We start from the raw sequence: 15,089 nt of genomic DNA, 5'->3' as shown, positions 1-15,089 counted from the left end.
AACCTAAAAGTTATCTTAAAAAATAAAATCTATTTTTAAAACAATGTTAACCTCTCTATTCTGCACTTTCTCTTGTGAAGACATAAATACATGACAATGCTGAATGGGAAGAGAAGTGGGGATTTGAGAATTTTATCTGTGGTAGAACGGTTTTTGTACCACTGGTTTGGGATCAGCATAATTCCACTCTCATAAGTAATTGGGTTGCATTGGATTTTTCTTGTACATAAAGCTGTTGCCCTGATTCAAACGGACATGCTTTAATGCCTAATAGATCTGAACCTGACATAATTATAAATAGGAATTTATTTTAATTTCTGCTGCTAGTTAATTGAAAAGTGTGACAAACACTGCTCCTGAGTACCTGTTTTTTTTTTTTTTTTTGGCTGCATTGGGTCTTCGTTGCTGCGCGTGGGCTTTCTCCAGTTGCGGCGAGCAGGGGCTACTCTTCGTTGCCGTGCGAGGGCTTCTGATTGCGATGGCTTCTCTTGTTGCGGAGCACCGGCTCTAGGCGCGCGGGCTTCAGTAGTTGTGGTGCACGGGCTTAGTTGCTCTGCGGCATGTGGGATCTTCCCAGACCAGGTATCGAACCCGTGTCCCCTGTATTGGCAGGCAGATTCTTAACCACTGCACCACCAGGGAAGTCCCCTGAGTACCTCTTTTGAATGGCCAGTTTAGAGTCTGTAGAGTTCACACTCAAGAAACTGATATAAAAATGTTCTTAGAACCACTCCATGCCTTCAGTGAGTGTAGAGTTTAATGGGAGAAACAGATTCTAAACAAATAAATACAGTACAGAGTGATATGTCTGAAAATAAAAGTATGTACAAAGAAGTGAAAAGAATAAAGAAGAGGGTATCATTTCGGGGACAGAGTGTGAGAAATATTTTTAAAAGGCTTCAGAGAGAGGGCGTCAATAGAGCAAAGGCACTTCAGTAGAGACCTTGACATCTAAAACATAGTGATGGAACTTGAAACCTTACCTAAGGATTATACCGGGAATGCAAGGAGGGCTTACTAACAGAAAAATCTCTTAAATTAATTTACCATATAAATAGAGTTTAGGAGGAAAGATATAGGATTAATCTCCGTAAGTGCTTTAAAAGCCATTGCCAAAATTCAACACCCATTTCTAATAAAAACTCTTGAGAAAATGGGATATTTCCCTAGCTCCATATATACATAATATGTGTGTGCATATCTATCTATTTATATATAGCTATATCTATATTTATGTACATGTATACACTATTGTTATAGTGTATAGATATTATAACTCTATAGTTATATATATACACACATACTATAGAATATATACATAAAGACATGTGCCATAATATATACTATACTATAGTTATATACATACAATGGCAATTACTACAACTATAACTATACAAATATATATATATATCCAGACGTAATGAAAGGGAAGATGGATAAATCTGACTACTTAAAAATAAAAACAATTTGCATGGAAAAAAAAAAGCAAAGTGAAAAGGCAAATGATAAACTAGGTGAAAGTATTCACAACATATACGACGAATAAAGGGTGATAAAGAATTTACAAATTGATAAAGAACTTAACAAATATTGAGGATAAAAAAGCTGAAAAATTCTTTGAAAAAATGGGCCAAAGATATGATACCAATGATTCACAAAAAAGATCTGAAAATAACACTTAAACACGTGAAAAAATTTCAAATTCATTCATATTAAAAGAAATGCAAATTAAAAATTCATTGAGACATTATTTCTTCCCCAATCACTTGTCAAGAATTTGAAAAGTTTGACAACATGCTCTGTTGTCAAGGCTATGGGGAAACAGGCACTTTCCTATGTTGCTGAAGGGAATGCAAAATGGTACAACCACTGTGGAAAGGAACTGACAATATCAAACAAAACTACATATTAATTTATCCTTTGATTTAGCAATTCCTCTTCAGGACTTTGCCCTGAAGCTCACTTCCAACAATATCAAAGTGTATATGCACAAGGTTCTTCTTTGCAGCATTATTTGTAATTCCCAAGTACTAAAAACTAAAGTCCAAACATAGGAAATTGATTGAATAAACTATACTAAATACACAAAATGGAAACTGTACAGCAGTAAAAACAAGAAAGAAGAAAATCTCTATTGACTAATATGGAGTGATTTCCAGGAGATAGTGTTAAGGGAAAAAAGCAAAGTGCAAAGAGTATATAATATGCTACCTTTGTGTAAGAAAGAAGGAAAGATAAGGAAAAAATTATATTTATATAAATATAATTTATATAATATGATATCCATCTGTCCCTATTGGTGGTGGTAATTTCAATTGTGTGTGTGTGTGTGTGTGTGCATGTGTGTGTGTTGTATGTATTTATACATACCTATTTTTCCCAGATCTGTCTTTTGGATGGACCAAGAAGCAAAGATATTCCAGTAGCAATAAGCACAACGGGCACTAGTATCTTGTTCACTAATATAATTTCATACTGAACGGAATCAGAACTTTCCAGAGAAATGTCTGATGTTGGAATATCTTGTTATGTCAGAAAATAAGAACATATTCCAAAAAATGCTGGGGGTATGTCAGAAAGATGCAGGAATCAGCTTGAAGTCTCCTACTGGCTAAATCTAGGGCAGTTTAAGCAGTAATGTAATGAAGTATACTAATGAATTAGAAGCCATTGAAAAAAAGTAAGAATTCATAAATCTGTACCGATAATAGACGACAGATACATAGGAAGAGAGAGAGAGATTGACAGAAAGAGAAAGAGAGAGAGAAGGGAGGAAGGGAGGGAGGGAGGGAGGAAAAAGAGAGAGCTCTTGCGTACAGTAGAATGTTGGGAGCTGACTGGTAAATACAGAACTGCTGGAGTTGGAAAGTCATCATTCTGTAATCATTATAGTAAAGATTGAATTAGGCTAGATTCATCAACAAATACTAAAAAAGGAGGAAACTTTGATGACAGTCAGGATATTTGCATGGTCTCTAATGGTCTCCCTGAAGTACGCTTATTAGTTACAAGGGGGGAAAAAACAGCAGTAATTATATAGTGCAGAAATTAGACAACAACTCGACCAAGTGGTCAAAATTAACATCTGTGAGGGACAAATGGACATCCTGCTCTGTCAGATGTGATACCCTCGGAAGGACACAATATTCCTTTTGCAGTATTAAGGCAGAGAACGAATAAACTGAATCCAGTCACAAAGCAACATCAAATAGACAAAATAAGGAATGTCTAAAGGCAAAAAAAAAAAAACAAACATTAAAAATCTTCCAGATTAAAGAAAGCTAAAAAGACATGGCAGTTAATTGCACTATCTTGCTCTAGACTGGATCCTTTACTGGAGGGGGATTAAAGGTACAAAGGAAATCTGGCAAATCAGATCTGACATTTGTCAGATGAGCTGACAAAACTAGAATAGGGGCAGAAGACTAGATAAAAAAGTATCGATAGCTCTGCTGTGGTTATGTAAGAGAATATTCCTATTCTTAGGAAATGCACACTGAAGTATTTAAGGTAAATGGCCATGATGTATACATAACTTACTCCTAGTGGGTATGTGCACATGTATATGTAATACACATACACACATAGATACATGCATGCATATGTACATATACATGCAGAGAGTGAGAAAAGCAGATGATAAAAATGTTAACAATAGATGAATCTAGGTAAAGGGAATATGTGGAGGTGTTTTTTACTTTTTCTTTTTGCAAACTTCTTCAAAGTTTGAAATTATTTCCAAATAGAAAGCTTAAGGGGAAAAAAGTACTTAAGTAAGACCCTAGTAAATATTACTTAATTTACTCAAAACCAGCCTATTTTCTTAAACATTGCAGCCCTTAGTGTAACAAGATGCAAAGATCTATTTATTTGGAAGAGTTTTCTTTCTCAATCCCTGAGTGTTATTTAATCTCAAAGTTCAGGCGAAAATAAATGAGGATTAATCCTGCAAGTTCACTGTTTTTGTTTCATTTCTGGGTCTCACTTATTCTGCCTTAGGTACTGGCTAGGACCCACCAAAACTTCGATCAATTTTTCCTTCTTAAGGAAATGAAGAGAGTCCTTAGATTTCCCCAAAACTCCAGGGCAAATTTGTCCCCTCACCATTAAACTATTTTATATCAAAGGAGACTAAGCTGTCTCTCTAGAATTCACCCAAGAAAGAAACTGCAGCTCCTACTCAAACCCTTCGGCAGTGTTTTCTGTTGACACCTTAGTAGAAATTGTGGAAACAGTTCACAGTTAAAGCAGTCCCTGCGGCAAGATCCCGCACACAGGGCAGTGGTGGATGCAAGCTCCGGGTCAGCCTTCCTACTGGGGTCTCCCCAGGCAGAGTGGGGGGCAGAAGACTCAGCAATCACTTCCCCTTCTTCTCCTAGAGAACTTTATTCATCTCTCCAAATTTTTAGTAAACAGCTTGAGCAATGTGTGTTTATTCAATAAATACTTAATCTGAAGATATTCTATATTACAGAGACCAAACTTTTAGTCTGTTGTGTTGCTTTGGTGTAATCATCAAACAAAACTTGCAGTTAAGGAAATGCAGGCTGTGAACTCCTCTGTTGACTGGAATGCCCTCAACCACAAGTCTGTTCTCTATGTCTGAGTCTGTTTCTGTTTCATAAATAAGTTCATCTCTATCATATTTTAGATTCCATATATAAGTGATATCAAGTGGTATTTGTCATTCTCTTTCTGACTTACTTCACTTAGTATAATAATCTCTAGGTCCATCCATGTTGCTGCAAATGGCATTATTTCACTCATTTTTATGGCTGAGTAGTAGTCCACTGTATATGTGTACCACATCTTCTTTATCCATTCATCTGTCAGTGGCATTTATATGTACCACATCTTTATCCATTCATCTGTCAGTGGCATTTAGGTTGCTTCCATGTCTTGGCTATTGTAAATAGTGCTGCAGTGAACACTGGGGTGCATGTATCTTTTCAAATTGTGGTTTTTTTCCAGATATATGCCCAGGAGTGGGATTGCTGGATCATGTGACAACTCTATTTTTAGCTTTTTGAGGAACCTCCATACTGTTTTTCCACAGTGGCTGCACCAACTTACATTCCCCCCAACAGTGTAGGAGGGTTCCCTTTCCTCCACACCCTCTCTAGCATTAGTTATTTGTAGACTTTTTTTTTTTTTGATGACCATTTTGATCAGTGTGTGGTGGTACCTCACTGTAGTTTTGATTTGCATTTCTCTAGTAATTAGCAATGTTGAGCATCTTTTCATGTGCCTATTGGCCGTCTTTATGTCTTTTTTTGGATGAATGTCTTCTTAGGTCTTCTGCCCACCTTTTGATTGGGTTGTTTGTTTTTTTGTTATTGAGTTGTATGAGCTGTCTGTATATACAACAAAATTTAAATGAATTTGTAAAAAAAAAAAAAAAATGCAACTTGAAAGAAATGCCAGGATAAGTGCTTGCCATATGGGGCTCCGGGCAGTGTGAATTTACCCTTCTCCAGGGTTAGGGCATCTCAGGTGGAGATTTAGGGAGTTCTGCCCTAGGACCACACACACACCAGTCCTACCACCGTGGAGGTGTTGGAGGCACCAAAGTGACTCCCATCTTGGCCATTCACGCTCCCCATGCTGAGAGCTTCACTAAGTGTTTTCTGAGACTGGCTTCCTGAGGTCGGAGCATCTCATCCTGGGTGCTAACGTGGGGAGGGGGGTAGAGAAAATTTTGAGCTGTCCCAGAGGCTACAGTGTATAACCAATATAAAGGCTTTATTAGAAAACTACTCCTGAAACCAAAACTCAAGTTTTTGCTGGTAGCAGCATGATTTTAGAATATCAGTTCTGTATTTATAGAAAAGATGTTCCAGTAATCCCAGGCCCAGCAAAAGAAGTCAAAGATTTGAGTAAATCAGTGTAATAAAGAGGAGAGGAAGGAATGGCTTCAGTGTGTAAAGATACAGTTTTACAGCTGGTGGAGGGAAAAAACAGAATATGGCTGGAAAGACCGTAAAGCTACGTAGTTCAGTCTTCCATCGAAGCTTCTACCACCTTACTGTCTTATTGTTACCAAACTCAGCTTGGATGCTTCCAGTCATAGGGACTCATTTCCTCCCTACTTCATTATTATGCCTAACTCTGACTTCTAGAACATTCTTCCTTATACTTGGCTGAAACAGAAGGACGTGTGGAATAAACTTTACTTTCTTTACTTTTGCTACTAAAAGGAAGCAGGAGCTGTGGGCATAGTTTAGGAAGGGTGCAGCAAGACATGTGGCTGAGGTGGGGACTTAGCTGCAGAGACTTAAGCAGGTCAGAACTCTTTGAAACCAAATCCTCGAAAGTCCAAGAAACATGCTAAGGGTTTTGACTATAACCTAACATTGAGAGAGTGGATAAGGGAAAAACACGATTCATTCTTTTTATTTACTTTGAAACTTACTTACTTTGTTTTTTAAAAAAGAATTATTTGTGTTGGTGGAAGTTGTTTTTGCAAACTTGTAATTTTAATAATAAAGTTGGGAAAGAATGATAATATCTGCTCTCAATTAACGTGCTATTTACCGCTTGGGTGATGTGGCAGCATGGTATTTCCAACTGGTTTCAGCAACCCAAAATGCAGAATCAGGGCATTATTTGCCAAATGAATAACAAATGTACAGAGGTCATTCTAATTGTGATGGAAGGTCAAGTAATTATGAAGATATATGCTAGTACATACACGTTCTCCTAACAGCTGATATCACTCTCATAATTCCAAGAACCTTGGGGTGGGGTAAGAGAGCAGTTCATGTTCCTGCCAGTTAAAAGGAAATATTTTTCTCTGATTGCTTAAACTTATACACAACATGGATAAGAATTGCCATTCTACCTATTCTTTTTTTTTTTTTAAGAGAAATTGATTGACATTTCAAGGTCTTGATCTAAAGCATGCGGGACATAAAAATCCCTCGGGGAGCTTTCTTTTAAAAGACAGAAAGGCTTCCCTGGTGGCGCAGTGGTTGAGAGTCCGCCTGCCAATGCAGGGGACACGGGTTCGAGCCCTGGTCTGGGAAGATCCCACATGCCGCGGAGTAACTAGGCCCGTGAGCCACAATTACTGAGCCTGCGCGTCTGGAGCCTGTGCTCCGCAACAAGAGAGGCCGCGATAGTGAGAGGTCCGCGCACCGCGATGAACAGTGGCCCCCACTTGCCGCAACTAGAGAAAGCCCTCGCACAGAAACGAAGACCCAACACAGCCATAAAATAAAATAAATAAATAAATTTTTAAAAAAAAAACAAAAAAAACTTTAAAAGACAGAAAAAAGATGCCACCCCCAGGGGATCTGATTCAGTAGGGTTGGAGTGTGACCCAGGAGTCTGTGTATCCACATAAGCTCCCAGCTGTTCCTATTGGTGCTGGTGATCTGGAAACTTATTTTTTTAGGGTAACAGATGGGAAACTTACTGTGTGTGTGAAGTGTGCCTTTACTACCAGAAGGTGGCTCCATAACATATTAAATCAGGCACTTTGCAGCTGACTAGGTGGAAAAATAAAGGCCTGGAGCTTCTCTCAGTTATCTTTTTTGGTGAAAGGGGTGGGTGGGAAGGGGAAATAGAAGAGGGTGCAGGAATATGGTGTGCTGGGAGGAATAAATGTACATTAAACTAATTTTACAATCATCAATTGTTATTAGCTTCTCTCAAAAGTATTATAGCAACACTGTGTTGCTAAAGGAAATCTTTAAATATGCTAGAAACACTTGATGTCTAATAGCTATAAAAGGCAGAGAAGCTCCAAGGATCTTCCTGATCACCAAGCTTTCACATCTGGAGGAACAATCTTAGGGCTGTTACTGCTACATTCACTCTTGTCTCATGGCAGAATCCCGGTTGTGGGCCACAAATACTGGGTGGGCATGAGGTGATGCCACACATGACGACTTCCTGTTTAAGCTGCTGCTGCTCTCTTACTCAGGTTCTTAAAGACGCTCACCTGGGTATGATCAGGGTCTGGGTCACAACCACGTGGTCTCTGGCTCTAGCCCTAATCAACAAAATAACTCACCCCCAGCTCCTGACTCATTCCTGATGTCAGGAATGTCTGAGGTGTATCATATGTGCTCACAAGGCATTATGCTTGGTGATCTCTCCCTTTCCATGGAGGCTCCTGAACAGCCCGAGCTGCTACAATGATGTCACTCTTCCGCAGGGTAGTTCTTGCTGCTGTCATTGTGTTTCTCAGCACCACCCATATTGGTGACATTTCCTCATTCTACTCTGATCCTTATCACATAGTTTCGGGGACTTGAATTGGGGAAAGGAGGTTGGGAATGACTAGAGATAAACTCTGCTGTTATGAGGCACAAAACAAAGCAGGCTTACACTCCCATCTCATCTTTCATTTATCTGGCTCCTCATTGCAGTTCCTCACCCTCCCGACACCCTCCAGCCAGGAAAAAAAATGTGAATGAGACATCGCTATGGAACTCAAAACATCGAACAGACTCTCTCATCTCCAGGCAATGTCCCTGGAACAAACACGTGACTGGTTCTAATGCTATTCAAGGTCTGTTCCTTTCCCATCTAGCACACAGACTGGGAAGTAAGGCAGCACAGGGTTCTAGATGTGGAGCCAGAGACAGCCCAGCCACAGTCTCATTAAGTCAGTGCGTTTCCGCTGAAGCTTTTAGGGTGCCTTCAGTCAAGCGAAATCCAGGCCATCTTGCCCTGCCAACCAGACATGTCCAAATGGCAACCTGTTCAGGGACTTGCTCCGGGACCATCAGTACTCACTTATGAAATGATTCCAAAGAAAATGAACCGTCTTAAAAATTTCCAGCGTATAATGTAGCCTCCAAGAAAGGGTAAAGCCTGCAGTCACCTCTTCAGGAATTCAGTAGGGTCCTTGATCAAGTAATGGAAAAAAACATTTCCAGAAAGGAAAACAAAATTTGTAGATGTACTCATAGAAACAGGTTTGGTTGCATATAATAAAAATGGATGAACAATTTGGTGAGACTTTCAAGTGATGAAAATAATTCCAGAGACAGTCAGGCTGTCCACTTGGGCCCTAGAGTCATAGATCCTTGGAGATAAGAAGTGGGAATGAAGAGGCAAGCCCCATAGTTTAGAAGGCCATGCATTTAGTCTCTGTGTGCCAGAGCTTCTGCATGCTTTCTCACTTTTTTCCTGCTTAGATAACCGATTTCAATGATCTACCTGAAAGACTGTATTTCTCCAACAATTCTTCATTATGCCGGAGTTGTCTTCCTAAAATACAATGTCAATCGTTTTACTCCCCTTCTCAAAAATCTGCAATGGCCCCTTTTATCCACAGGAAAAAAAAGGTCCAAACTCTTTAATGTACTTTGGTCATAAACATCCTTTACCAGGTTTACAAAAATAACGGGTAACATATAATGAGAAGCCACTGGCACAATGATCAAGAGACTGGAGTCACAGCTCTGCCACTAACTAGCTATGAGCTCTTGGGCAGAGTTATGTAGCCTCTAAGCTTCAGTGTCCTTTGTAAAATGGGGATAGGAATAGTAGCTAACTCATTGGGCTCTTGTGATGGTTCAGTGAGAGTAAATGAGTTGTATTTCCCACATATCCCACGTGCTGCCACTCTTGTGTGTTTTCTGTTTCTCACATCTCCCATTCATTGTCATAGCTTTGCTTACATTTTCTCAGCTCCACAATCTCTTTCCCACGCCAAAACCCTCCACCCATTTTCCACTTGCAGGAACTTTTCTCAGAATTCCGGACCTGGCTTGAATGTCGCCTCCTCTAATAATGCATCCTGTGGCCCTTCCCCCATCAAATGTATACTTCTTTATTGTCCTCCACATGTACGTCTATTATCCCTTCATTCAGCCTCACGTTACATTTTGTAATTTACATATTTGATTCTCTTTTCTCCTGGATTATATATCATCTGAGGTTCATCAGGTACCAACTTTTATTTAACTTTTCTTCCATTCCTAGCACCTATCAAAATGATTTGTACACGATAAACACTCCCTTGGTGGTAATTGCTAATTAAAATGGACTTGCTTTAAAATCTCAGTCCTTCTATTCATTTAGTTTCCTCTCTGATAAATTTCATAAGACGGTATGTAAGAAAATATTAACTATCCAAATTGTAAATATTAATTTTTATTTTAAAATTATATGGTTTTCCCAAAGCAGTTGTGGCATAGTATAAGCATCCCGTTCATAATTTGGTTTCCATTACATTATGTGACAGAAGAATTATTCTCTAATACTTAGAAATTCTTAGCTGGGATTTTTAATGCAAATTTATTTTTTCATTATAAAAGTGATATAAAAATATTATAAAACCTTGGAAAAGAGAGGGAAAACGCAATACACATTCCCACCTAGCAGACATGAGCTGTTTCCTAAGGCCTTGCTACTCAAGGTGTGGTCTGAACCAGAAACATCAGCATCAGCTAGAATCCTGTTAGAAATGCAGAATCTCAGGCCCATCTCAGACCAACTCGATCAGAATATGGTTGCTTTGCACATTAAAGGTTAGAAAGCACTGCTCTAAGGTACTACCTAGAACCCAGCAGAGCACGTTTTACCAAGCATCTCCCTCCTTCTAACAAATATTTATAGAACACCTGCTATACGCCAAGTACTGCACTAGAGGCTGTGTTTTCACCTGAAAAATTTCTTCCAGGACTGACTCAAGAATATATGGAGAGCGTGCTGCCTTCTTTTGAAATGTTTTCTTAGACAAACCAAGTAGTTTTGAGTGAAAGCTGTCAGGCATGCAAAACGTCTCATTGTGATCTCGTTCCCCTTCTCTTGTTTTCAAGTTCTCCCACAATGATGTCTCTAAGTCTAATGTTTAATGCTTTCTTATTCTGTGCCTTCCTTCCATTAAGAGCTGAAAAATAAGAAAAAAAAAAGTCACTGAAATTAACATTCCACAGTAAAGCTTAAAGAACACTTTTTGTTTGCCTTAGGCGGCTTTCATAAAATTTTACGTTGAGATTTTTAAAAAAATTTTTTTTAAGTTCAAGGGAAGCCCAGAAAGGTGACATTTCAAAAGTAAATCTTGGGATATTCCTTCATAGTGTGATTTGGGGAGGGGGGGGCGCATTTCATTGACTAAAACAGCTAGGTGACATATTCCCAATATGTACAGCACTGCACTGTAGTGCCCTTTAAGAATCAGAAGCTATATGATAAATAGTGTAGACGTTCTTTTTATTAACGAAGGCATACTCCTCCAGGAAACAAACAAACACAACTTTTGGTAATATTACACAGCTCAAAAGGCTGAAAAAGCAGGCTTAAATGAATGTGAATAATAGCCCAGAAGAGGAAATTTAATAAGGTGTCAAAAGAGGGCACTATGCAACAGGAGTTATGTGTATAGAAAAGTAGCTGCATTGCTGCTGTGTACTTACCTTGGAGATGAGGCGGGGGCCATTCGGTGATAGTATCAGCGGACCTGCGGGTCTGTCTGTACATGAGCCGTCAGTCTTCTCTTGGCACACAGGCTGCTCCTTCCTTTTCCCATAAGCCCTCCTAAGTCACTGAGGCGCTGCCTGGCCTGAAGCCCTCCAGAGCCCCACCGTCAAGGTCAGGGTGTTTTTCTTGATTTGCCTGTTTGCCAAGGTGATCCTGTGATTATCCATGTGCAAAGTTCTCTTATCATTAAAGACCCTATAGTTTACACCGTGGAAAGGGACCATTTGAAAGCGCAGGGAACACTGCAGAAAGCAGAGAAATGGGTTTCTATGCCTACAAGCCTCAGGGCTCGAGGATCTCATTCCAAAATGGGATTTCCAAATAGTGCCACCACATGAACTGCTCCCACAAGGCCGCCGAACTTTGATCTCGTCTATGAAAAGGGGGTCATACCACCAACCCCCCCTGCCTTATAGGGATACTCTGAAGAGCAAATGGGACAAAGAATCTGGAAGAAGGTTCCAAACAACAGGCAATAAAAATGCAAAGTATCATTATTTCCTTCTCTGTAAAATGGGAATAAGTGGTGTGTACGTGAATCTTAATTAGGTAATGGTTGAAACACAAAACGTCCTTGATGTGGTCGTCCAAATATGATATACTGCACCTTTCTCAGCCTCTCAGCCTCTTTACCTCTCATATTTCTGCTGCCTATGTGGTTATTGAAAATGTAATACTCTCTGTGTAATTGTCATTGTGTGTGTGTGTGTGTGTGTGTGTGTGTGTGTGTGTGTGTAGGGGAAAGAAGGAAGGAAACGTATGGTTGCATTTAACCTCAGTGCTGACAGCGTGAAAGGCCAGTGGAAAGACCTGTCCCATCCAAGACCTGACTGGTCCAAGCGTGCAGGCTGCAGCGGCGGCCGTCTGCACATTTGAAGGCCGAAGTAACAGAGCGAGGGAGGCGGGGCAGCGGAGGGGTGGCCGCCGCTCAGAGGGCGCGGGCCAATCGGAGCGCTCTCCGCCAGCGGCCAATCACGAGCCGCGTCTCCCGGCAAATCTGCCCGGCAGTGTGGGGCGGGGCCGCCGGGAGTCCGGGTGCTGCAGGTTACACTTCTGAGCGCCTTCTGGAAGCCACAGGGCAGTGGAACCTGTGCCGAGGAGCCGGTGGAGGGAGAGCAGGCAGGCCCAGCTTATGTGCCAGCCCAGTGACAGACATAAAACGTAAATCAGGCTGAGGATGGTGCGTCCGGGCGCTCACGTGTACATAGACCCGCCGGCGTGTCTATCTGCCGTGCGGGTACCTGTCGTGTGAGTGGCTCTGGGCGTGGCTGCTGGTAGGACGTTCAGTTTCTGTAAGATTTATCTCGAGGGGCCTACCTTTCCCTGGCTCCAGAGGGGGAACGTAAGAAGTTTAACGGAGCCGAGTCTAAGCAGATTAAGGGAACAGCGGCTGGGCCGGAGAGGGTGCGGACGGCAGGTGCTGGGGGCTAGGGAACCACGTCTTTGCCCCGTCTCCCCCGGCAGAAAGTCCTTTTGGCAAGATTGGTGTGACAAAGGTGGCCCTGAAGTGCTAGAGAGCCCGGGCAATTATGATCGCTGAGTGAGTGGCACTGGGCTGAGCCTGAGCAGTTGACTGATAGAAAGGGATGCTAGCAGTTAGGAAGGTAAGGAGGAAACTCAGGATGGGGACCATCTGCTCCCCCAATCCCAGCGGGACAAAGACTTTGGAGGTCTGCAATGCTGACTGGATGGCCTCGCTCCCTCCTCTCCTCCACAACGTCCCCCTTTCCAATCTGGCAATCCCAGGTATTCTTCTATTCTTACTTTTCCCACTGTGTTTGCTTCTGCCATTTTAGTGTTGTTAATGGGTTGGGCTGCTTTTCTATTGTGCTGAGAAAATAATTGTCAGTGACCTTAACTAAACCTCTTTTTTATTTCTAACTAAAAACTTAACACTGAAGCAGCTGCTGTAAAGAAATTTAAGCACGCTGCATCATTGGCAAAAGGGTCTCGAGAATGGAAGCGCCATTTTTTGTTTGTTTGGGTCTTTTTGTTTTGTTTTGTTTTTACTTACAGACTGCTTCTAAGAACATTACCTTCTTAATGTTGGGGCCAGGGTATGTGAGGGGTGCGTTCTCTTGAATCACTCAAAATAAAAAGGAAAGATCTAGGGTAATGAGTAAAAAGTCATTAACAATTGTAGATCTGGATCAACATTAACACTGTAAAGTATTTCCTTTCTCATTTATTTGACCTTGCATAGCAGAGAAACAAAAAACAGATTAGCATTTAAGAAGAGGTTCAGAACTAGGACTGAGTATAAAGAGACATATTATTGTTGTTGGAAAAGACAGAAATTGAGAATGCAGGTGCTCAGCACAAGCAGTCATTAGGTGCGATGAGATGGTGGTGTTTGAAGCTTTGTCTATATATATATATATATATACATACAGGTGTCTGCCTGGCTGATCTAGAACCGAAGCCTTGAAAAGCACTTCTGCACCAGCCACTCTCTCTCCTGGGGCTTTTGTACTGTGACATCACTCTCATTAGATTTGTTAAGTGTGTCCTCTTCCTTCCATTCAAAAGCTGGTTAAAGCTTGGTTTCTAGGCAAGGAGGTTTGGACTACAGTGATCTTGGTCTCATGTGCTGGGCAAGGTCCTAGATCCTGATACTTGGAAAGCACTCCCAGGAGCAGGGGAATGGACCACGGCCAGTCCTTTCTCTCACCTGTAGACATAATAATTGACTTCACCCCTAGTCTACCAGAAAAACTCCCAGCCATCCCTGGGAGCAGTCTGCTTTTTTGGTGGCAGACAAGATGACCTCATGCAACCCCAGGTCTTTGCTTTCTATGCATGAGGAAGAGCCATGCTGGCTTCAGATGCAGCCTTTCCTTAGTCGCCTCTTCTTTTGGAGGTCCTCCAGGTTCATTGTCCTCATGGGCTCTTGTTGCTTTTGAGCAAGGAGAGGGTTGCTAAATCTCTTTATAGGTGTGATCACTTGTGTTTTATCAGCCATTGACTACAGCTCCTTGGGAAATGCCATATGGTCATGCTTCAGAACAGGTCTTTTCCATGTTTAATTGACGCCTGTGAAGTCATCACTGAAATGACGCACAGGCGTCTTTTAACGTGAGTCATTTGTCTTTCTGATGGAATTGTTTTGTCAGGTGCTACAGCAAATAGTATGTGTTTGCAAACAGAATGGCATCTTAGGCAGGCGCTAAATGGCTCTATCATTGGGGCATGTCTGGGTAGGCTGGGACTTCCTCCTTCCTGTTGTACTTTGGACAGTTCAGACCACAGCAGCAGCTCTGCCCATGGTGTGGCTGTGCACTCTGACCCCATGACTCCAGAAAGGAGCTGGGCATTCGTTCTGCAATCTAGAGGGTGTCTCCCGGTTACTAGAATTGCCAGAGTTTGTAGATAGTGGGGCCTGCTGGAAATTCTGTGGTTAGCCACCGTGGGAACACAGGAATTTCTTCACCCTGCTTTGTGAAGTCCAGTCCTTCTAAGCAAAAAAAAAAAAAAAAAAAAAAGTCCTTGACTCCTCAAAAGATATGGAACTCATTGCTATGAATCCCTTTTTCCCAGCAGCGGAAGGAACATGAGTGTATGTGTATATATATATATATATAGCTCAAGACAGGAAAATCACATATTAAGTGCCAGCCATTCCCCCTCCTCCCCCACCCCTGCACCCCTGC

General features: G+C 41.3%; 1 protein-coding gene across 1 annotated transcript in view; it reads left to right on the top strand.

Moving 5' to 3' along the window:
- Nucleotides 1–13,025: 13,025 nt before the first annotated feature.
- Nucleotides 13,026–15,089, top strand: part of PLCXD2 (phosphatidylinositol specific phospholipase C X domain containing 2) — a 44,600-nt gene continuing 42,536 nt past the window's right edge. Inside the window, exon 1 of the mRNA XM_068546773.1 lies at nt 13,026–13,185. Within this exon, the coding sequence (XP_068402874.1) occupies nt 13,026–13,185 (160 nt within the window). The remainder of the gene's footprint in view (nt 13,186–15,089) is intronic.

Source organism: Eschrichtius robustus, chromosome 6 (assembly GCF_028021215.1).
Source record: "Eschrichtius robustus isolate mEscRob2 chromosome 6, mEscRob2.pri, whole genome shotgun sequence".
In the NCBI taxonomy this organism is placed as follows: domain Eukaryota; kingdom Metazoa; phylum Chordata; class Mammalia; order Artiodactyla; family Eschrichtiidae; genus Eschrichtius; species Eschrichtius robustus.
Note: the sequence above shows the minus strand (reverse complement) of the source record. Positions and strands in the feature narration are given on the sequence as shown.